Source organism: Pan paniscus, chromosome 20 (assembly GCF_029289425.2).
Source record: "Pan paniscus chromosome 20, NHGRI_mPanPan1-v2.0_pri, whole genome shotgun sequence".
Classification (NCBI taxonomy): Eukaryota; Metazoa; Chordata; class Mammalia; order Primates; family Hominidae; genus Pan; species Pan paniscus.
Window position 1 is genome coordinate 11364815 of NC_073269.2, and position 25273 is coordinate 11390087.

At 42.7% G+C, this 25273-nt stretch overlaps 1 protein-coding gene across 3 annotated transcripts in view; it reads right to left on the reverse strand.

Moving 5' to 3' along the window:
• Window positions 1-25273, reverse strand: part of LOC100967790 (putative adhesion G protein-coupled receptor E4P) — a 47396-nt gene that overhangs the window by 4577 nt on the left and 17546 nt on the right. For all 3 annotated transcript variants that reach the window (XM_008972680.4, XM_003819356.5, XM_008972681.4), the window contains exons 8-16: window positions 22378-22485; window positions 19630-19814; window positions 17404-17568; window positions 16332-16526; window positions 9090-9325; window positions 6469-6535; window positions 5793-5884; window positions 2517-2697; window positions 87-182 (exon numbers count right to left, since the gene is read on the reverse strand). In XM_008972680.4, coding sequence (XP_008970928.1) covers window positions 87-182; window positions 2517-2697; window positions 5793-5884; window positions 6469-6535; window positions 9090-9325; window positions 16332-16526; window positions 17404-17568; window positions 19630-19814; window positions 22378-22485 — 1325 coding nt within the window. The remainder of the gene's footprint in view (window positions 1-86; window positions 183-2516; window positions 2698-5792; window positions 5885-6468; window positions 6536-9089; window positions 9326-16331; window positions 16527-17403; window positions 17569-19629; window positions 19815-22377; window positions 22486-25273) is intronic.

Genomic DNA, 25273 nt, shown 5'->3' on the forward strand with positions numbered 1-25273 from the left:
TTTTCTTTCAGATCAAGGAACCAGAAAGCTTCTAGAGGCATGAGATGTCGGATTCCAATAAAGCACTCAGAAGGAGCTGATCTTACCGTTTTGGTTTGGGTAGTAGAGCGAGACATCTCAGTGCTTTCAGTTTCTACCCCTTTCCGCATCCCACTAAACCACTTTTTATATTCCATTCGAACCTGGAAATTTGAGTAGAGAGGTCCGTGTTACATCCAGAGCTTGGTTTGGGAGAAAGGATCCTAAAATGGGAGGCTAAAGATAAAGACACCAAGCCCTACTCTCTAGTTTTCCATATAATCTTGGCCATGCCCATGTTGATTCATTTTATTTAAACTCAAACTTCTCAGTTGTAAAAAAGATGTGTATTAAATATAAGACACTATAGGACTCAAGAGATGATGATGATGATGGTGATGAAGGTGACTGTTGATGATAGTGGTGGTGGTAATGAAAGTAATTAAGATGATGATGGTGATGATGAAGGTGATGGTAATGGTGATGATGGTGATGATGAAGGTGATAATGATGAAGATGATAAAGGTAATGAAATTGATGATGGTGATGGTAATGGTGATGATGGTGAGGGTGATGATGAAGATGATGACAATGAAGGTGATGATAGTGATGATGGTGAAGGTGATGATGATGAAGTTGATGATAATGGAACGGACGATGGTAAAAGTAGCGGTGATGATTAAAATGATCATGATGAGGGTGATGATGGTGATGTTGATGAAGGTGATGGTAGTGAAGGTGATGATGAAGGTCATGGTGATGGTGGTGATAGTGATGATGAAAGTAATGTGAAGGTGATGATGAAGGTGATGGTAATGGTGATGATGGTGATAGTGATGATGGTGATGGTGATGATGGTGATGGTGATGATGAAGATGATGAAGGTGATGATGGTGAAGGTGATGATTATAAAGGTGATGGTGATGACAGTGATGATGATAAAGGTGATAATGAAGGTTATGGTAATGGTGATGATGGTGATGGTGATGATAGTAAAGATGATGAAGGTGTGATAAAGGTAATGAAGGTGGTGATGGTGAAGGTGATTATTATAAAGATGATAATGGTGATAATGATAAAAGTGACTATGGTGATGATGGTTAGATGATAATGTGGGGGTGTTGGTGATTATATGATGGTGAAGGTCACCATTTATTGAACACTAGCTATATTCAAGACACTGTATATGCAATATATCATTTAATTCTTACATAAATGGAGTAAGAAAGACATTTCTCCTACCCACAATTAAAGATCCGAAGTTGAGACTCTTGCAGATAAATTGAGATGCCCAAGGTCACACAGCCAGGACTCGAAACCTTGTCATCTTACTCAGAGCCCTGACGCTAACCATTACAATCACCCATCCTCTGTGATTCCAAGAATTGCCTTCCTCTAACCTCCTTAACATGCTAAAAATGACATTTAAAGATTTAATGCCCGACATCATTTCACAAGGACAATTAAATTATATTTTACTTCTTCTGTGAGTGAGAAGTACCAATCATGAAGGCACTAAAAGATTGAAGAGAAATTAATGACGTGTTAAGATAGCCTTTTGCCACTAGCGTCTTAACTGCTGGTAGTTTTATTCAACAGCAAAGGGAAAATGCCAGGAAAATTTGTCCTAATTTTCTATGGAGAGTAAAATTGAAATAACACTCACTGAGATCTTAATAACAACACTAACTGAGATCTTAATGTGTGCTAAGGACTATGTTAGGAGTTTGCACTGATTCATTTAAGTCTTCAACCCTGTAATGAAGGCATCACCACATCTGCAGATGAGAAGACTACAGATGATGCTCAGAAAGGATAGGCGGTTTACCCAGAGTCACACAACCACCTACTCAGTGGAAGAACTGGGATTAGACTTGAAGTCTCTTTGAGTTTGTGGTAGATTGTGCCACATATTTCAGCATCACTTCTTGTAGTGCCCCTCACTACAGAAGGATTATTCATCCCCTTCTTGGTGAACTGAGTTATGGCCATGTGACTTGCTTTGACCAATTAAATGAGAGCAGAACAGAAGTGCACCACTACTAGGTAGAAGCTTTAAGAGAGCTAAGCTGTGCTTTCCCACAATCTCCTTTTCCTGTGCCATGAAACCATCAATGTTCTAAAAAGGGGGCCACACCTTCAGCCTGCACTCCAGAGGAAAGACGATGTGGGTTAAGTCACAGTTATGTAGCACAAGCAAGAAATAAACATTTATTGTTTTAAGTTGCTAAGACTGAGTGTGGGAGGCAAGGGGCTATTTGTTATTGCAGCATAATCCACTTTATCCTGACTGATCCATGCTCTTCAGGATATGTTAGGATGCTAAACAGATGAAACCCACAGCATACAGCATACCCCAGCAGCACCTAAACCCTCATCCCCAAATCAAGACAAACCCAAAATACAATTATAAAAGGTCAGGGAAGAGTGAGAACGTGAACAACCATTCAATTAGACTTTGGGACTAGGCTGATGACAGACAAAATAATTAGCCTTACCTGGCGATTAAGGAGACAGTGTACCACAAAGAGCAACACTCCCTGAAGGGTGTTGATGATGGTGAATGAGTATGCAATGATTGATCCAATCGTCTTCCCTACTTCTTCAACCATAAAAAAACCAAGGCCCCAAGAACAGCCCAGGATAAATAGCTGAGAAATGGCTTTAAATGTCATGACTCTGCAGGGAATAAAAGTAATAATAACTACGGTTTACCAGGTATCCACTACAAGTGCTAACTAAATGCTCTGTGTGCATTCCCTTATTTAAATCTCACAACAGCTTCATGCAGTTAAGTGACGTATACAACAAGGTCACACAGCTTGAGGATGAAGTGGAACCCATGACTTCAGTCATGGCAAATCACTGAGATTAGTGCTCTCTCCCCACCGTTGAAAATAATTTGATTTCTCTGCATGTCTTCTGCCTAGATTTTTTGGAAGATTTATGGGAAAATGCCTTCTAGAAATTTGTATTAAAACATTTGAATAATGGTGAATTCCTGACTTTAGAACATAACATAACGTTGGGTTTCTTCACACAAAGTATATTGTGTTTCATATAATGGAGTGGGATTGTTGATGGCAGCTGGCTGGGAGAGCTGATGAGTGTGTGTGTGTATATGTGTGTGTGTGTGTGTGTGTGTGTGACTTCACTTTTTACTTTTTGTGTTACCCCCTGGGAATATAAACTCTATGAGGGCAGGGATTTTGGTCTGTTTTACTCACTGCTTTATCTCCAGTCCTTAGAACAATGCTTAGCACATAGTAGATACTCAATAAATATTATGGTTTGTGATAAACTTGCTAATTAGTCCTTCCTGTTCCTGATTTGGTTCCTAGGTTTTCCACAACTGCTATCTAGCTTGGTGATTTTTCTTACATCCAGCCCTCCTTCCATTTGCACTTACAGAAAGATATATACTTATAGAAAAGACAGAAAACCTACCTATGTCCACATTTAGGAGACAGCATAATCACTGGTATATGAGGATTCTCCCATGACAACTTTCTCTTTGGCCTGAATGGTGCCATATGGCTTCATCCCCTCTGACCATAGCCAGTTGCCCCACAGTAGACACCTGACCTATAAGGAGTCAATCAATCCATTTTCCCCCCAGCCAACCAGATTTTGTCTCTTAAGCATTTGAAGTAAGAGGCTTGGAGAATGGACCTGTGAGACCCCTTTGAGGTGGCTCTGCCCTGTTCATCAGCTGTGGGAAGTCAGTCTGCAGGGAGAAGAGGACAGAGCCAAGGTGCAGGAAAGGGAGCCATAAATATGCGATTTTTTTTTTGAGATGGAGTCTTGCTCTGTTGCCCAGGCTGGAGAGCAGTGGCACAATCTCGGCTCACTGCAACCTCTGCCTCCTGGGTTCAAGCGATTCTCCTGCCTCAGCCTCCCAAGTAGCTAGGACTACAGGCGTGTGCCCCCACCATGTCTGGCTAATTTTTGTATTTTTAGTAGAGACGGGGTTTCACCATGTTGGCCAGGATGGTCTCGATCTCTTGACCTTGTGATCCGCCCGCCTCGGCCTCCCAAAGTGCTGGGATTACAGGCATGAACCACCGCGCCCAGCCAGATATGCGATTCGATAGCACAATGGTTAATTCTGGAGCTTAGGAGGCAAAGGGACTCAAGTGGATGGGGGCTTCTAACAGATCTGGAACGAGTCTCTCAACAACTCTTTCCCAGCCTCCCCTTCCTGCCATGATGTCTGAAATTTCTAGAATCCAAGTCCTTCCTATTGAAAGAGCATGATGTTTCCACCATGTCAATGTTAACCTCGGATTTATTACTTAGGAAATAGATGAGATAGTTAATCTCTACCCCAAAGTGTGGCATTAACCTAGTGTAGCACAACAGGGTAACTGTCTATTCACCAGCAAGAGGAAGAGGTTGGCAGCAGGGCACAGCTGCTGGGATGAGGTCAGACATGGAGCTTGCTGTTTGCAGTTCTAAGGAAGAAATGAGCCCTTAGAGGGTAAGGAATTGAGAAATGGGGGGATGGGGAAACACCAAGAAGGGTGGCACTTTGACCCTCAAGAATTGAGGAAACCAAGTTTAAGAAATGTCACACTGGTCTGATAAGTAGAGGAGACTTGAGACAGGGTCTGAAATTAGACAGATAGTCCTTTAATTTTCATGCATGTGACTCACCAATGCAAGATCCTTACCCACTCTTGGGGTAAGGATCCAGCATCTATCAAGATTCTATTGAATATTAGCTTTTGTCATCATTATTTTTAATAGCATAGATTGGTACCCATGAGAATTGAGTTTGTACAACCAAAGAACATGGAGTCCAGGTAGGGCGCGGTGTGGTTCATGCCTGTAATCCCAGCACTTTGGGAGGCTGAGGCGGGTGGATCATCTGAGGTCAGGAGTTCGAGACCAGCCTGACCAATATGGCAAAAGCCTGTCTCTACTAAAAATACAAAAATTAGCCAGGCATGGTGGCGTGTGCCTGTAGTCCCAGCTACTCAGAAAGCTGAGACAAGAGAATTGCTTGAACCCAGGAGAATTGCTTGAACTCGGGAGTGGGAGGTTGCAGTGAGACGAGATGGTGCCGCTGGACTCCAGCCTAGGCGAAAGAGTGAGACTCAGTCTCAAAAAAAAAAAAAGAAAAGAAAAGAAAAAGAAAAGGAAAGAAAACGGAGTCCAGGGGGCATATGGGCTCTTGGTGGAGTGAGAGGAGGATATTGATACTCTTGGAAATAATTTCATAATAAGAGTGTGTTATACAAAGGAGGCACTGGATGAATGTTTATTTTTCTTTTCTTTTCTTTTTTTTTTTTTCTTTGAGACCGAGTCTCGCTCTGTTGCCCAGGATGGAGTACAGTGACATGATCCATAGCTCACTGCAGCCTCAACCTCCCCGGCTCAGGTGATTCTCCCTTTGCAGCCTCCCAAATAGCTGGGACTGCAGGCGCACGCCACTATGCCCAGCCAATTTTGTAAATTTGTTGTAGAGACAGGGGTCTCAATATGTTGCCAGGCTGGTCTTGAGCAGCTAGACTCAATTCTGTCACCTCAGCCTCCTCAAGTGCTGGGATTACAAGTGTGAGTCACCGCACCCAGCATGAATATTTATTGAATAAGGAAATGAAGTTACCTGAAAATCAGAGTTTCTATTTCTTCTATAAATTGTCCTTCACATGCTCTTTATCGAGTACCAGGATAATTTATATCATATTTCTGCTTGGGTTCTTTCTTTCCCAAAAGAGCAGCCATGTAGGAATAATGTTTGGGTACCACTGATTCTGATGCCTTCTTACCTGGTGTCCTGAATGGTGGAAACTTCTTTATTGAGGGAGGAAAGTTTGCTTCTCAAAATCCACAGAACTTGGAAGTAGAACACCAGGTTTATCTGTGGGAACCGCATGAAAAAAGTGACTTGGAATTTTCTTTTGGAGCCATTTTATACAATCTAATTTGAGGAGGGCCTAAGAATCTTTTCCCAAAAGACACAGGTTTTATAAGGATGGTATGCACATATGTTCTGGTCTATTACGTACAACACGCAGCATATACCCTGTAGCATTTGGTGCTTGATTAGGTAACTATCCAATTTATCATTCAAACCAGGACACTTTGAAAGTGGAAAGGTGCTATTAATGTCTCTACCAGGGAACAGGTGTCATCAGAAAGTTTCTGGCAAACAGGAAACCATGTCACCCTGTGTAGAGAGGCCAACCATTAAATATTTGTTGAATGGAATGAATAACAGCATTTTGAAAAGAAGTCCCAGGAGAGGTGATATTATTACATCAAAGCAACAAGTAAGCCAGGAGGAATCCAAGGAAAGAAAAGTGGAGACTACTTTCAGGAAGAGGGGCTGATCACATTAAGCTATTATTTCTTATCTTTATCTCATTTCCCCTTAGATAAGAAAAACATTTTGTATGCTTGGTCAACCTAAGGCGGGCACACCCATAAATAATTATCACCTACCAAGATAATGACTGCTACTGGCCCCATGAAGCTCCAGATGAATCCTTTATCAAGCTTGAGCCAACAGCTGTTGAGAGAGAGAGAAGCATTAGCTGCTTCTTCCTTGGGAGAAGGCAGAGAGCTTGAATACAGGCTCCTGGGGCAAGATGTGAACAGGGCCAGGAGTTACTTCGGTCAGAATCCTGAATTTTAGATGGAGTCAGATGTGAGTTATCATTTGATGCAGGTGCATGCTCTGAGGCTGAGTTTTTTCAAGTGTATAATAGAGCTAATCAAAGTACTGGAAAGATTTTAAAAAATGATGACTGTAGCTCTCTACTGAGGCTTGAAGTCAGGGAATGTCAGTTCTCTGGCTTCATTGTTCTCCTTCTAAGTAGTGTTGGTCATTCTAGGTCTTTTGCCTCCTTTATCTAAACTTCAGAATCCGTTTGTCAATATCCACAAAATAATTTTCTGGGAATTTGATTTGGAGTGTGTTGGATCTATAGATCAAGTTGGGAAGAACTGCCATCTTGACAACGTTGAGTCTTCTTATCCATGAACATAGAATATCTATTTGGATATCCTTTGATTTTTTTCATCAGAATTTTGTCACTGCCTTCATATAGAACTTGTAGGAAAGATTAAATAAGATAATGTGCTTAAAGTTTTTGAGTACAGTTCCTAGCAATGAGTTAACGGTAATAAATGTAGTTAGCAAGTTGATAATGATTGCTATAATGAGAAAGAGAGTAAAAACAATAACTACAGCTATAAAAACTAACTCTAATTAAGCATATTGCATGCACCAGGTACTCTGTTGTCCAGATAATTTGTATTCTTTCTTGGCTTATGATGGCAAAGGTAGCATACCTTATTTTTAAAGGGAAGCTGAGAGCCTGAATCTCTAACATTCAGTAGGCAGAAAAGCTTCCAAACTTAAGTTCTATCCGAAGGGCTGCCAACTATGGCCCACGGGTCTGATCCAGCCCGCCACTTGCTTTCATAAGTTTTACTGAAAGACAATCAACTCATTCGGTTACATATTGTCAATGCTGCTTTCACACTACATGGGCAACATTGAGTAGTCACCTCAGAGACCTTGTGGCCAGCAAAGCCAAACATATTTACTGTCTGGCCTTTTATGGAAAATGTTGTTTCCAAATCTTTGCTATTGTGAATAGTGTTGCAATAAACATACGTGTGCATGTGTCTTTATAGCAGCAGGATTTATAATCCTTTGGGTGTATACCCAGTAATGGGATGGCTGGGTCAAATGGTATTTCTAGTTCTAGATCCTTGAGGAATCGCCACACTGTCTTCCACAATGGCAACCCAAATGTCCATCAGTGATAGACTGGATTAAGAAAAGGTGGCACATATACACCAGGGAATACTATGCAGCCATAAAAAAGGATGAGTCAATGTCCTTTGTAGGGACATGGATGAAGGTGGAAATCATCATTCTGAGCAAACTATGGCAAGGACAGAAAACCAAAGACCGCATGTTCTCACTCATAGGTGGGAATTGAACAATGAGAACACTTGGACACAGGGTGGGGAACATCACACACTGGGGCCTGTCGTGGGGTGGGGGTAGGGGGGAGGGATAGCATTAGGAGATATACCTAATGTAAATGACGAGTTAATGGGTGCAGCACACCAACATGGCACATATATACATATGTAACAAACCTGCATGTTGTGCAAATGTACCCTAGAACTTAAAGTATAATTAAAAAAAACAAACACCAAATTTCCGTCTTCCATAATAGAAAAAAATCAGAAGGGAGTACCTAAAATTGTAAAAAAAAAAAAAAAAAAAAAAAAAAAAAAGAAAAGAAAATGTTGGTCAACTCCTCTACCTTTCTATCTCCAGCATTCTGGTAGGACATAGAGTTCAAGCTGGAAACAAAGCACCTCTTTGACTTTAAGAGGACAAAGCACCTCTTTGACTTTAAGAGGGACAACATTGGGAGGCCGAGGCAGGCAGATCACCTGAGGTCTGGAGTTCAAGACCAGCCTGGCCAACATGGTGAAACCCCATCTCCACTAAAAAATACAAAAATTAGCAGGGCATGATAGCGGGTGCCTGTAATCCCAGCTACTCAGGAGGCCAAGACGGGAGAATTGTTTGAACCCGGGAGATGGTTGCAGTGAGCTGAGATCACACCACCGCACTCCAGCCTGGGCAGGTGAGCAAGACTCTGTCGCAAAAAAAAAAAAAAAAGGGACAACAGTAACATACATGATGTTTTAGTGTGTGCACAACCTACTTCCTAACCCAAGCACCATTAACAAAATATTCACTTCTTCAACTAACTGTTGTGTGTTGAGTTTTGCAAGCTTCATTACTGAAGCAATAAAACATGGCTATTCAGACTATTTCCTTGAAAATTCTGACTTACTTGCCTTGCAGCTCTGACTTTGGGGAAGTTTATGAAATGCACTCAGGCCCAGGTGTCCTGTGCGTAAGAAAATAAACTGCTGACGTCATAGGGTCATGGTGAGAATGGCATGAGCTACTGCATAGAGGAAGCACCATTTTTGATGCACCATAGGGCTTTGATAGTTGTAATATTGGTGTTATTCTTTACAGTAGCCATTGCTACTACCATCATAAAGACGCACATTATGCTTACTGAGTAAATGTTCCATAATTCTGGGGTCCAACTATTGCTGACACAGCAATAATCACAGCTGGGATCCCGTAGCCTACAGGGTACATGAACCTCTTCTTGAATCTGCCTGTGCTGGTGTAGTTGGCCACCTTGAGGTTCCTGACGGTGAGGAAGAGGTGCAGCCCTTCCAGGAGCATCCAGGTGAAGCAAGCCAGGTAGAGGAAGTGCAGCAGCCCTGCAATGATGGAGCACAGCACCTGGAGGGAACAGAAGAGTTAGGGGTGTGCAGCAGATGTGGTCTGTACCTGATTATATGCTCAGCACTTAGCATTTCCTGGATGTGGCCTGGAATTTCAATTTGAGCATCTGTAACATTTTGCCTGGGGGCTACACATTTTCTGAGGACTTCTGCTAGCCATTGAAGTCTGTTTACATCATGCATAGAGCAGGGTAGAAACCCAAGGAATACATGTCGTGGGAACAGCCCCCAAATGTATAATAAACAAAAATTGGTAGAATCTACCAATCTAAGACATGTGCTCTACACTGCCCCCTGGAGATCCTCGGTGGAATTGAGCTCCAAATGTCTATAGTGGAAACATCTATTGGCTAGGTGCGGTGGCTCATGCCTGTAATCCCCAGCATTTTGGGAGGCCGAGGTGGGTGGATCACCTGAGGTCAGGAGTTTGAGACCAGCCTGGCCAGCATGGTGAAATCTTATCTCTACTAAAAATACAAAAATTAGCCAGGTGTGGTGGTGCACGCCTGTAATCCCAGCTACTTGGGAGGCTGAGGCAGGAGAATCGCTTCAGCCTGGGAGGCAGAGGTTGCAGTGAGCTGAGATTGTGCCATTGCACTCCAGCCTGGGTGAAAAGAGTGAAACTTCATCTCAAAAAAAAAAAAATTTCATGTGCTGATGTTCTAATCCCCAGTATCACAGAAGGTGAGTGTACTTGGAGACAGGGCTCTTCAAGAGGTCATTAAGTTAAAATAAGTTCAGATATGTGGGCCCTAATCCAAGTTATGTACATCTAAAAATAGATTAGGCTGAGGAGGGTGATCACCTGAGGTTGGGAGTTCAAGACCAGCCTGACCAACATGGAGAAACCCCCTCTCTACTAAAAATACAAAAATTAGCCAGACGTGGTGGCTCACGCCTGTAATCCCAGCTACTCTGGAGGCTGAGGCAGGAGAATCACTTGAACCCGGGAGGCGTAAGTTGCGATGAGCTGAGATTCTGCCATTGCACTCCAGCCTGGGCAACAACAGCGAAACTCCGTCTTAAAAATAATAATAAATAAATAAAAATTTAAAAATAGGAGATTAGAGTGCAGACACACACAAAGGGATGACCAAGTGAGAACACAGGGAGAAGATGGCCATCAACAAGCTGAGGAGAGGCATCTCAAAAAAAGCCAACCCTGCTGACATCTCGATCTCAGACCATGAGCCTCCAGAATTGTGAGAAAATTAATTTCCATTGTTTAAATCACTCCGTTTGTGGTACCTTGTTATGGCAGCCAGAACAAATGAATATACTTTTATTGAAGTCATGCTTCATGATTTCTCATAATTCTCCAGATGTGTTCACAGACACAAAATTTTCCATTCAATATGTGGAATAAGGCTTCCATTTCTAATCGTGATAACATAATGAGGACGGGATTTACCCTCCCACATTAAACAATTAAATGCTAAATGACATGTATGACATTATGAGTTACAGATATTGGAGAATAGGCATTGAATATTTATGTTTACAGTGATTTCTAAAAGGAGGGAAAGGCCGGACAAGGTGGCTCACGCTTGTAATCCCAGCACTTTGGGAGGCCAAGGCATGTATCACCTTAGGTCAGGAGTTCGAGACCAGCCTGGCCAACATGGTGAAACCCCATCTCTACTAAAAATACAAAAATCAGCCAAGTGTGGTGGCATGTGCCTATAATCCCAGCTACTCGGTAGGCTGAGGCAGGAAAATCACTTGAACCCGGGAAGTGGAGGTTGCTGTTAGCCGAGATCAAGCCACTGCATTCCAGCCTGGGTGACAGAACAAGACTCTGTCTAAAAAAATAAAAAAATAAAAAATAAAAACAAATAGAAAAAGAAACCTACCCTATCAACACATAGACCGTAGACTTCTGGCCTCCAGACCTGTGAGACAATAAATTTATATTGCTTAAGCTGCCCATATGGTGGCTCTTCATTATGACAGCTCTAGAAAACGGAGACAGAGACCAAGTTATCTAGAATGTATGAGGCAGGCTGGGCACAGTGGCTCACGTCTGTAATCCCAGCACTTTCGGAAGCCAAGGCGGGTGGATCACCTGATGTCAGGAGTTTGAGACCAGCCTGGCCAACATGGTGAAACCCCGTCTCTACTAAAAATACAAAAAAAAAAAAAAAAAAAAAAGAAAAATAGCTGGGCATAGAGGCAGGCACGAGTAATCCCAGCTACTTGGGAAACTGAGGCAGGAGAATCACTTGAACCCGAGAGGTGGAGGTTGCCGTGAGCGGAGGCTGCGTCATTGCACTCCAGCCCGGGCAACAAGAACAAAACTTTATCTCAAAAAAAAAAAAAAAAAAAGAATTTATGAGGCAAAATACCACAGGGTAGGGAGCTATAGTGGGGTTGGGAAGCGGGGAAGGGGAGAGATTGGCAGAGGGTTTGATTACTTATCAGCAAATGCTTGCAAGGAGACTAACCAAAACTAGGAGAAGGCTCCTAAAGAGGAGTAGGCAGAACAATCTTCTGAGTTCACACAGAACTGGAAATAGCTTGTTCCTATTGTCCAAATGGTTTGTTCCTATTACCCAATTTTACCTGAAGTTCTGTGTGTTAGGGGAGTCTGATATACAGATTCCCTGTATGTTAGAGCAGATTTTCTGTAAACAGGCTCTCTGTATGTTAGAGCAGACTCTCCTAACATCCAGAATTTCAGGTAAAATTATCACGAGAGTATTATATCATTAATGGGGCCAAATGAGCCCTAGACGAAAGAGAATTCCGTGACCACTCTATTCAATCTTAGAATCAAGACTTGAATGTATCAGACTGTTTCCAAGTCACTTAATTATGTCCCCTCAAAAGCCTAAAACTGTTTAAATAATTTTTTTGAAAAGATACAGCACTCATAATTTAAAATTCACCAAGAATGGCATTCAAACAAAAAATAGCAGGCATGCAACAAAGCAGGTAAATCCAATCAGGTAATATACACACATCCTACTATTTCTGTCTCTCCAGAAACCCTGACTAACACAACCTCTTAACTACCAAATCCAGCAGTCTCTCTACTTGGCGTTTCTGTTTGTTTTTGTGTGTTTGTTTGTTTGTTTGTTTTGTTTTTTGTTTTGAGACAGAGTCTTGCTCTGTCACTCAGGCTAGAGTGTAGTGGCATGATCTCGGCTCACTGGAACCTCCACCTCCCAGGTTCAAGCGATTCTCCTGCCTCAGCCTCCAGAGTAACTGGGATTACAGGCGTGAGCCACCACGCCTGGCCTGAATTGGCTTTTCCTGTCCCTGAATTAACTGAAGTTTTATTCAAAATTTTGTGTCTATGTACATTTGTCTGGGAAAAAGGGCTTTAGCTTTCAACAAAATTCTCAGAGGGATCCAACCTCAAAGATGCTGAGAACCATTGCTCTGGGGATTTTCAAGAGAAAATAGAATTCAGGCTTAAGGAAGAACTGGTTTGAAGTATAACTGGCAATTAAAATGTGGACTAGGCTGGTGTGACTTCTAAGCCTTTGTGTCCCCATCCAGAATGTGGAGACTGTGGCTCCTACATCCTGGTGGTCCCTACCTCATAGGTGTTTGCAGAGGGCCTGGCACCTGTGAAGACCCTCCTTACTGAGTGGCCTCCATTCTGAGAGCATGGCCTCAAGGACTCTGGAGAGAATTATGGAGAGACCACGTGCAGAACTTTCTTCCTCCTGCCCCAACGCCCCCTCTTCCTCTTCTTCCTCCTGCTCCCTCTACCGCCTCCTTCCTCCTCCACAGAGCTTTATTCTTAATCCATTTTACTTATCACTGATCGTTATTTCTGTAGCTTGAAGTGTCTCCTTCGTGTAGAAAACTCCAATATCCCTTTCTCCTGCTTCAATCTCTCCTGGGCTCAAAATTCCTATTTCCAATTTTCTATTGTATGTCTCAATTCCAGTGTCTGACCAGCACCTCTAACTAACAGATTTAAACCCGAATTCATTCTATGTCTCGCTCCAAGTCTGTTCCTCTTTCTCGCCATCCGTCTACCCAACCTCCCAAATGGGAAACCTCTAATTCATCCTTATTTCTGCTTTCTCACACACACACCACTTCCACATCTATTTGGGCCTCAAGTCTTACCAACTCCCCTTACAAACATTTCTAAAATCTGGCCCACTTCCTCTAGCAGGGTTCATGTTTTTATTTTTTTATTTTGTTTTATTTTTTGAGATGGAGTCTCCCTCTGTCACCCAGGCTGGAGTGCAGTGGCATGATCTCCGCTCACTGCAACACTCGCCTCCCGGGTTCAAGCGATTCTCCTGCCTCAGTCTCCCAAGTAGCTGGGATTACAGCTGCCCACCACCACGCCTAGCTAATTTTTTGTATTTTTAGTAGAGACGGGGTTTCACTATGTTGGCCAGGATGGTCTTGAACTCCTGACCTAGTGATTCACCCACCTTGGCCTCCCAAAGTGCTGGGATTACAGGCGTGAACCACCGCACCCGGCCCGTATTTTTATTAACTCCCACTTAGACTATTCATAGCTCTGTTGCTATTCTTTCTGCTGCTAGTTTCATCTCACTGCAGTTATCTTTACCTTCAACTTTTGTTGTCCTGAGAACTATTTTCTGTCATTCCAGCTTGAAGTCCTTTCCACTGCTGCCTTGAGCAGGGTTAGGAAATCAGTGGCTTTGGGCCAGTTCTGGCCCAGTATCTGTTTTTATAAATAAAGTTTTATTAGCACATGGCCACACACATTCATTTACTTTTATCTGTGGCTGCTTTTTTTTTTTTTCTTTTGAGACAAAGTCTCGCTCTGTTGCCCAGGCTGGAGTGCAGTGGTGCAATCTCGGCTCATTGCAAGCTCCCCCTCCCAGGTTCAAGTGATTCTCCTGCCTCAGCCTCCTGAGTAGCTGGGATTACAGGTGCCCACCACACATCCGGCTAATTTTTTGTATTTTTAGTAGAGGCAGGGTTTCACCATGTTAGCCAGGCTGGTCTCAAACTCCTGACCTCAGGTGATCCACCCACCTCGGCCTCCCAAAGTGCTCGGATTAGGCGTGAGCAACCGCACCTGGCCTCAGCACATGTTTCTAAGCTGTGAACTCTATGGGGAAAGTAACTGAGGTAGTTCCCCTAGTCCCCTAATTATTAATGTATTTGCAACACAATGCCTGACACACAGTAGGTATTTTTAAAATATCCATCAAATGAATAAATAAATAAAATAAGAGGTAGGATTTTAGAGCATTATATAAAAGCATATATTTTCAAGATGACTAAGTCAACTCCATCTTAACCACAATATTATTTTTACAGTTTTTAAAAACATTATTTGAAAATTTTATCAGAGAAGTAATTAGTACCTTCCGAGCACTTAACTATGGGTGAACACTGATCAAATTGCTTTGTTAAGTATTAACTCATATTATTGTCTCAATATTCTGAGACAAAAAAATTTTAAGGGCCAAATTTTAAGCTATGCAGTCAAATCTCTATTGCAATTACACCATTCTGCCATTGTAGCGTAAAAGCAGCCACAAACAGTATATAAATGAATAGATGAGGCTGTGTTTTAATAAAACTTTATTTACAAAAACAGAAGGTGGGCCAGATTTGGCCTGAGGACTGTGTCTTCCCAACCTCTGCCTATTTTCAAATGAAACACCAAGAGGTTAAAATCTGGCTCCCAAATCTCACAGCGAGTAAAAAATAAAATTGGATTTGAACCTAAACTATCTCCAGAAAATGTACTTACTCTTAACCATAAAACTATACTATTTCTCAGGAAAAAAAATTTAAATATAAACAGAGTGCTTTTGTAACTTTCTAGCTGTGTGATCATAGTGTTTTAGGGTTAACAGGAGACTTAGAGAACCATCTAGCTTTAAATCTTCCTGGATAATATGATGGCCAGGATCATGATAAAGATAAAAGTGAACATTGTTCTCTGAGTGATTAATTCATAATCTTTTATGTTTTGTCTTGCTAAGTTCTTACTAAATCCTATGATTAGGCCCCTGCTTTGCAGAGGAAGTTTAAAAAGGAGAAGCCACAAGAGATCTGTTGTAAAACATGGTGATCATAGTTGCATGGTAACAATGTATGTATTCTTAAAAACTTTTAAAAGAATACGTTAGTGTTCTCATCACAAACACACACACACACACACAATAAAGCTGAGTATGTGAGGTGATGCAAATGTTAATTAGATCAACTGAGCCATTCTATGACGTATAATATTTCAAAACATGCTGTACAGAAAAAAATATACATATAGTTTGTATTTTTCAGTTTAAAAATTAAATTTAAATAAATTAAAAGGGGAAGTCACTTCACCAGGTCTTACAGCAAGTAGGGTGAAGAGCTGCGATTCAAGCGCAGATCAGTGCAGCAAACCCACTGCCCACCAGAAATGCAAGCCTCTTCCCCACCCTCAAATCCAGAGTATAGATTTGTCACTAGGAAGTGGCTTCCCAGACAGAGACCACATTTCCCAACTGCCCTTGCGGTTATGTGTTATCATGTGACTGAGTCCTAGCCAATAGAGTGTGAGGGCAAGTGATATGCACCACTTCATGATGTGGCACATGTTAACCTCCCCCATGGGAACTCAGCCATGTTCTTTTCCCCCTCCGGGTTGGCTGAAATGTGAACACCACGATGACCTTGGGAGCTGTGTATGGAAAATGACAGAGCCTCCCTCAACCTGAGGGTGCAGGATAGACACTCTTCAGACCTGTTTGCTCACCCTCTACTGATACATAAGGAAAAAATAACTCCTATTGTGGCAAGCCTGTGACATTCTGGAGTTGATCCTAACAACCGCTAATGTTACCCTATTTAATACCATCAGCCTGACACTCCATCACTTTGCTAAATGGCCCCTCAGAATGTAAAGGTCTTATTCCAACTTCTATAGGAGGACAACTGAAATGGAGCTCATACTTTTCCTCTCTACATCATCACTGCTGACTAATGCCTTGCTCTCCATCTTCTTGTGGGACAAGATGGCTGGATTCGTTATGGCAATGAGGTAATTTGGGTAAATTACCTACCTCAGGCTCAGTTCTGTTGATGCCCGTCAGGAACAGGAGGTGGGCCAGGAAGAGGCAGAGGGAGAGCTCTAGATGGAGGGAGGTGCTGGTGTTCTGGATGGGCCGGCACAGGAGGAAGGTGAGGATGGCCAGGAAGAGGCACAGCAGAGAGATGGTCAGCCCCACCTGGGTGATCACGGTCAGCACAGGGTCCTCCTGCAAAACACCAAAGGGGGAATCCATTATGGTGTCCAATGGTGTTGTTATTTTCCTGAGGTAGTGCCAGATGGGCTTCCTAGTTCAGTCCCTGAAACAATTGACTTATCTCTCTGAGACTTAGTGTTCTCATCTTCAAAATGAGGGCAGTAGTAACACTCATCACACAGGAATGTTAAAAACCAAAACAACTCGACCAGTGCTGGATACAGCTCTTAACAAATGACTAATGGGAGTTAGTGTATAAATACTCCAGCTCCCTTGCTGCTCAGATAGAATGACCCAGAGATGTGAGTTCTACACTGACTCCCAGAGTCCCCCAGAGGGAATAAATTCCAGTTACCTATGGTGGTAACTGGCTTGATAATGCTGTCTGCACTGACACCTGTCTAACTTCCATCTCATTGTCTCAGTCCCCCACTAGTGTTTCCTGTAATCCCCTTTCAAGTAAGCTACTACCATTTGACTCCTTGTCTTAGAATCTTTTTTCTTTTTCTTTTCTTTTTTTTTTTTTTACATGGAGTCTTCCTCTGTCACTGAGGCTGGAGTACAGTGGCATGATCTCGACTCACTGCAACCTCCACTTCCTGGGTTCACCCAATTCTCCTCCCTCAGCCTCCTGAGTAGCTGGGATTACAGGTGTGCACTACCATGCCCAGCTAATTTTGTATTTTTAGTAGAGACGGGGTTTCATCATGTTAGCCAGGCTGGTCTTGAACTCCTGACCTCAAGTGATCCACCTGCCTTGGCCCCCCAAAGTGCTGAGATGACAGGCGTGAGACACCACGCCCGACCTTTAGAATTTTTTGTAAGAAATGCAGAGGATAACTCACAAATTCTGGGACATACACAGATTCACAGGAATTAATCTTGGTACCTTGGGGGCAAGAGCCACGAGGACGGCAAAGCTGGACAAATGGAAGCACTTGCATTTGGTGTAAGAACCGTTGCTGTACACATGAGAGCAGCCCTCCGTGGACCAGCGGCCTCCCTCTGATCCCTCCCAGTAGACACAGATATGTTTTGTTCTCTTGTCACCAGGCTGGAAAGAGAATAGTATGAAAGTGGGTCTCTTCCTGGTTTTATTTTATTTTATTTTGAGATGGAGTCTTGCTCTGTCACCCAGGCTGAAGTGCAGTGGTGTGATCTCAGCTCACTGCAACCTCCGCCTCCCAAGTTCAAGCAATTCTCCTGCCTCAGCTTCCCAAGTAGCTGGGACTACAGGTGCACACTACCATGCCTGGCTAATTTTTGTATTTTTAGTAGAGGTGGGGTTTTGCCATGTTGGCCAGGCTGGTCTTGAACTCCTGGCCTCAAGTGATCCGCCTGCCTCGGCCTCCCAAAGTGCTGGGATTACAGGCATGAGCCAACATGCCCGGCATATTATTTCAACTTTACAGGTTAATCACAAGGCACAGTGTTGGAAACTGGATCGGAAATACACTTGTAGAGGAAGAGTTTCACATCACCACGCCTGCGGTGGGTTTATTCTCCATCTATTCTGCCCTTCTCTGGTCAGCTCAGCACGCTGGGGTTGACCCTCTGAATGGCTTCGCCAGCTTCCTTGCTATTTATAGAACCAAAGAGAGGCATTGGTGAGACTCACTGGGTGAGAGAAGAGAGAGAAATAAAGTATTTCTTCCCTGTGCCCTTTCTGCTTTGAGCCATCTCCAGTTTCTGCAGAGCGATCCCTCATTCCTGCCTCCAGCTTCCACTGAGCTCAATAGAGCTTCTCCTCCATTGCCTTTTGGCTTCAGCGTGAGAATGGCATTTCACTGTGGCAAGCTCTGGATGCCTCAACACTTCCTTTCTTCCCGAGCTTTATTGAAGTGTGATTAACAAAGAAGAATTTGTATTTATACGTTTTGATAGATGTATACATTTTTAAATGATTACTACAATGAAGCTAACACATCCAACACCTCACATATTTGTGTGTGTGTGTGTGCGTGGTGAATACACTTGCAATGCACTCTCTCAGCAGATCTCAAGTGTACAATACATTATTAAGTGTAGTTACATTGAGTGTTGTACATTAGGCTGGGCATGGTGGCTCACGCCTGTAATCCCAACACTTTGGGAGGCTGAGGCAGGCAGATCGCCTGAGGTCAGGAGTTTGAGACCAGCCTGGCCAACATGGTGAAACCTTGTCTCTACTAAAAATACAAAAATTAGCCAGGCATGATGGCAGGTGTCTGTAATCCCAGCTACTCGGGAGGCTGAGGTGGGAGAATCATTTGAACTCAGGAAGCAGAGGTTGCAGTGAGCCGAGATTGCGCCATTGCACTTCAGCCTGGGTGACAGAGTGAGACTCTGTCCCTTAAGAAAAAAACAAAACAAAACTATTGGCCAGGCATGGTGTCTTACACCTGTAATCCCAGCACTTTGGGAGGCTGGGGTGGACGGATTACCTGAGGTCAAGAGTTCGTGACCAGCCTGGCCAACATGGTGAAACCCCGTCTCTACTGAAAATGCCAAAAATTAGCTGGGTTTAGTGGCACACTCCTGTAATCCCAGCTACTCGGGAGGCTGAGGCAGGAGAATTGCTTCAGCTGGGGAGATGGAGGTTGCAATGAGCCGAGATGACGCCACTGCACCCCAGCCTGGCCGACAGAGCGAGACTCTGTCTCAAAAAAAAAAAAACTTCATTCATCTGTTGACAGATACTTAGGCTGTTTCCATATCTCAGCTAGTGTGAATAATACTGCAATAAACACGAGAGTGCAGTTATCTCTTTGAGATCCTGATTTCAATTCTTTTGGCCACATACCCCAAAGTGGAATCGCTGGAACAGATGATAATTCTGTTTATAACTTTTTGAGAAGCCTCTGTACTGTTTTCCATAATGGCTGTACCACATTACATTTTCATCAGCAGATCTATAAGGGTTCCTCTTTTTTTTTTTTCTTTTTGCCACATACTGATATTTTAAGTTTTTGGTAATAGCCATCCTCACTGTGGTGAAGCAAAATCTCATTGAAGATGCCTCAGCGTGTCTTGTGTGTTCTCTTACTTCTGAATTCCGTTTCCTACTTGGGAAGCTGACTGCACCTGCTCACCCTTTAAGGTACTGCATGGAGACCCAGCCCTGGGTGTTTCTCACCTGATTATGGCGAAAAGTCAGGAACACAGGTTCAGACAGGGAAATTTTTTCCTTCAAACCGATGGTGCCGCTCACAACATAAGAGTTCAGTTTTACTTCCTGCATCCCTTTTCTTTTACTAAAAAAGGATGCATTCAGAATATCCCCAAGAGATTGATAAGTGATAAGGGCAACTGCAGTGCTCTCTGAAAAAAAAAAATGGAAAAGAAATACTATTAGTGGCCATCCATAGTTTGGAGAGAAAGTACAGTACTCTCTAATGTGAGGGTCGTAGGGCAGGCAATGAATGGCTAAAACTGCCCTTGGAAATCCCTTAAATGCCGTTCAATACACCGTGTGTCGCTTGGGGTGCAGCATTTTTGTCTATGTAATATGTATTGTAATGCCCCATACATTATAAGCGGTGCAAAATATGTGCAAATTATGCTCTTCAGAGTCCTAAAAATACATATGAGCCCTTGAGCATTACAACCAGAGTTGTGAGGCAAGATGCTTGTCCTCAGAAGGGCACGTGGAACTCACGCAAGCTAAGAAAACCACACTCTCTCAGCCTTCACCTCAAGCTCACTCTGGGGTACCTAATTTAGTGGAAAGGTATGCAGAATGACCCACTGTATTTAATTAATTCACTCATTTTTTCTCTTTCTCATCTTATCACCCTTCCTCTCCCTGTCTTCCTTTTCCCCCTCCCCTTTTCATGAAGCCACAGTTTAATGTATAGAGGTTCAGGCCGGGCGCGGTAGCTCACACCTATAATCCCAGCACTTTGGGAGGCTGAGGCAGGTGGGTCATCTGAGGTCAGGATTTCCAGACCAGCCTGCCCAACATGGCAAAATCCCATCTCTACTAAAAATACAAAAATTAGCCAGGCGTGGTGGCGGGTGCTTGTAATCCCAGTTACTCGGGAGGCTGAGGCAGGAGAATCGCTGGAACCCAGGAGGCGGAGGTTGCAGTGAGCTGAGATGGTGAATGGAGACTCCGACTCCAAAAAAAAAGAAAAAAATCATGGAGGTTCAGTGCACACAGGACACCCGTATGATGGGAGTGTTTCCCAAATTGCAGTTATCCACGTGCTACCATCCCATTTTTGACCAAAGCTACTTATCATCTGTATTTCTATTTGCTCCATTCAAAAAATCCAACACGGTTGGGCGTGGTGGCTCACGCCTGTAATCCCAGCACTTTGGGAGGCCAACGCGGGCAGATCATCTGAGGTCAAGAGTTCGAGACCACTTTGGCCAACACGGTGAAACCCCGTCTCTACTATAAATACAAAAATTAGCAGGGCTTGGTGGCATGTGCTTATAATCCCAGCTACTTGGGAGGCTGAGGCAGGAGAATTGCTTGAACTCGGGAGGCAGAGGCTACAGTGAGCCGAGATTGTGCCACTGCACTCCAGCCTGGGCAACAGAGTGAGAGTCAGTCTCAACAAGAACAACAAAATCAACTCATTTTTAGATCCCTTTCCTCCCTTTCCCTACTCTACAGCTCACAGTAAGGAGTGAAGATTAATGAATAACCAGGAATTTTTTGGAGGAAATGCAGCAGATATTTCATTTTTAAGGTAACCAGGTTTTTCTCTTTGAAATAGTTTATACGCATTCATTCATTTATGTTTCATGGAAATATTTATGTATCCTCTACTGTGTGCCAGACATTCTAGGAATTATTATACAGCAGTGAACAAAACAGACAAAACCCCTGCCATCAGAGAGCTGACGATGTCGTAGGGAGAGAGATCGGCCACCAACAAATGAATAAATTAGAAAAAATACATAGTGCAGGAGCTTTGCAGAGACTTCAGGTGATGAGATAAAGCGTGGGTGAAACACTATGCCGTGAAGGTAAAACCCAGCCTGCCACCTGCTTTTGTAAATAAAGTTTTATAGACACACAGTCACACTCCTTCACTGACACATCATCAATGGCTGCTTTCACACTCTGATGGCAGAGCTGAGTAGTTATGACAAAGGTCGTCTGGAACAAAAGGCCTAACATATTTACTCTCTGGACCTTGTAGAGAACATTTGTTTTCCAATCTGTGGTAAAGAACAAGACTGGGCGGCTCTTTTAAAAAGGGTGTACATAAACGCTTCTCAAGGAAGTGTTCAAGGCAATCTGACACCACTGAGTGTTACCTTTTCAGACCATTACATGGAAACAGAGCATGCATCAGCCAGTCCCTTTTTTTTTTTTTTTTTTTTGAGACAGAATCTCACTCTTGTCACCCAAGCTGGAGTGCAATGGTGCGATCTCAGCTCATTGCAACCTCCGCCTTCTGGGTTCAAGCAATTCTCCGGCTTCATCCTCCCGAATAGCTGGGATTACAGTCACGCACCACCATGCCTGGCTAATTTTTGTGTTTTTAGTAGAGATGGGGTTTCTCCATGTTGGCCAGGCTGGTCTCAAACTCCTGACCTTGTGATCTGCCCGCCTCACCCTCCCAAAGTGCTGGGATTACAGGCGTGAGCCACCGTGCCCGGCCCAGCCAGTCCCTTTTAAGGAGGCATTTCAAGGAATCCTTATGCAAACCTTTGTGTATGTCACAAAGTACACACCCCATGTGACAGCCCGACTTCTCTCTGCAAAATGCCTAGTTAGTGGTTAAGGAAGATCATTTTATTCCACCATGTAGAATCTCCCTACCTTAAAAGCTTTGTGAATTCTCACCCCAGGGTTTAATCGCCTAGAAATAAAACAATGATGTGTAGAATTTGGAGTCAAGATAATTCATCGGAGATATGGTACCTCTTAGGTTTCCTTTTAAAGCATCAGCACAGTTGATATCCATGGTGTTATTTCCAGCTTCCAGAAAAGCATTCTCCCTTGTCTCATTGCACCTCTTGGTTTCATAGACTGAAAACATTAAGAAAGTCAGTCCTGTTCTCAAGTCTCATACCTAAATAATTTGCTAAAGAACTCCCTTTTCTGGAAGACCTCCTACTGGTGATTCCATCTCTCCTATGCAAGGTTGGCCACATGGCACCTTCTTCCCATCTTTGGCTGGTAGAAATGGAGTGGCCAAAATGGCCTTAGCAACACACTGGCCACAGCCCAAGAGAGGAGAAGGGCATGCTTCCCAGAACTGGTACTCTGATAGGCAAGCTAAGCAGTTTCCACAGGACACTTAATGGTACCAGAGTCCCTGGTTAGGGGAGAATGCAATCTTTATAAGCAAGAGTAGCTAAGCATTTAAATGTTTTCCAAAAAAAGATAGTCACTAGGAACAGAACTTCTGCATTTGGGAAGAATCCCTGTAAACCTATAAACACAAGAGCTGATCATTTTGTGAGGTCAACCTCAACATTTTGGGGTATACAGAGTTTGTCTCAGAACAAATGAGAAAACTGTCCTAGGGGCTATGGCAGACTGCTTATTACCTGTGATCACCATTTACCTATTCTTTCTTTGCGTCTAGAACTACTAAATTTAAGCTGAAGACAAGCCATTTTCCAGCTTCCCTTGCAGCTAGGCAGAGCCATGCAACTATTTTCAGGCCAATGGATCAAAGAACAGAATGGCATGTGCTAAGGGAAACAGGCATCCTTTCAACTTCTCTTTTCCCCTTTTCATTGGCTGGTAAAAGGGTGTGATAGTACAACAACTCTTGTTGTGTACTTCAAGGTGAATGTTGAAGACAGCAGAGCACAGAGCTGGCATGGTATTGCTACATCAGCCCTGACTCACTTATGCTCAAACTATTCAAGAAATAATGGTTAAGCTGCTGTTTACCACGGTTATACCACCAGATTTGGTATGTTAATTCAGACACTAAGTTCACATGGAACATTTGCCAAAATAGACCATCAATAAAGTCTAAACAAATTCAAAAGGATTGAAATCCTACATAGTGTGTGCTCAGACAACTCATCAAAAAGAGTATATATCACAACTATTTTTTCCTGGTAAGCAAGCCTGGTTTAACATATGTAAATCAATCAATAGGGTTCATCTCATTAACAGAATGGAAGATAAAAACCATCTCAATTGATGATAAAATGATCATCTCAATTGAGGTAGGAAAAAGCATTTGACAAAGTTCAATATCCTTTCTTGATTAAAACCCACAATAAATTAAATGAGGCCATTAACACAAGGAAACCTTAAAAAGCCACAAATATTTGGTAATTCAGCAACACACTTCTAAATAAGCCATGAGTTAAATGATAAATTACATAGGAAATGTTTTAATATTTTGATCTAAATGATAATGAAAGCCCAGTATATGAAAACTTGCAGGATGCAGCTAAAGCAGTGCTTAGAGGGAAATATATAGCTCTAATTTATAGCTAAGTTTCAAGTTTTAAATGCATATATTGGGAAAGGAGAATGGTTTAAAATTAGTAATCTAAATTACCAAGACAACAAGTTAGAAAATGAAAAGCAAGGCCAGGCGTGGCGTGATGGCTCACGCCTGTAATCCCAGCACTTTGGGAGGCCGAGGCGGGTGGATCATTAGGTCAGGAGATTGAGACCATCCTGGCTAACATGGTGAAACCCTGTCTCTACTAAAAATACAAAAAATTAGCTGGGCGTGGTGGTGGGCGCCTGTAGTCCCAGCTACTCGGGAGGCTGAGGCAGGAGAATGGCGTAAACCGGAGAGGCAGAGCTTGCAGTGAGCTGAGATCGCGCCACTGCACTCCAGCCTGGGCGACAGAGCGAGACTCCATCTCAAAAAAAAAAAAAAAAAGAAAGAAAATGAAAAGCAAGTTCCACCCAAAGAAAGTAAAAGGAAAGAAATAATAAAGAACAAAAATCAAAGAGAAAGGAAACGGAATGATAATATAAATAATCAACAAAGCCAAAAATTGGTTCTTTGAAATGATTAACAGATACAGAGGTCAGAAAGAAACCAGAGTTCCTGACATAGAGTTCCTAAAACCCTTAGAGTTTCCTGAGCAATAGAATCACTAGGAAAATCTTTTGTTCTGATATTTGGTCTTGGACTCAAGTTGCTGACATATAGTCCCTAAGACCGTTGTAATTTCCTGAGTGACAGGAGCGTGTGACTCAACTCTGAAATCCTTTGTACTTTCTTGGTTATAGAAATATCTTTTATTCTAATGTAGTGACTCTTAGCCAGCTCCTGGATAGCCTCAGGATGGGGGTGGTTGCCAAGGAAACCAATGGTGAGATTAAAGGGTTGGAACTTTCAGTTTCACCCCCATCCCAGATACAGGAAGAGGAGGGGGGCTAAATGTTGAGTTGATATCAATGGCCAATAATGTACCCAATCGTGCCTAACTAACGAACCCTCCATACAAATCCAAAAGATTTGTTAAGCTGTCTAGGAGATTCTAGATTGATGAACATGTGTGGGTCCCCGGGGTGGCACCTCTAAAGAGGGCTTGGAAGCTCTGCACCTCTTCTCCCATACCTTGCCCTGTGCATGTCTTCCATCTGGCTGTTCATCTGTATCATTTGTTTTTTTATATATATATATATATGTGTGTGTGTGTGTGTATATATATATGTGTGTGTATATATATGTATATAAATGTGTGTATATAAATGTGTGTATATATATACACACACATACACACATATAATATATATAAATATATATTTATGTTTTATATTTTTATTTTAATATATATATATTTTTTGAGATGGAGTCTCACTCTGTTGCTCAGGCTTCAGTGCA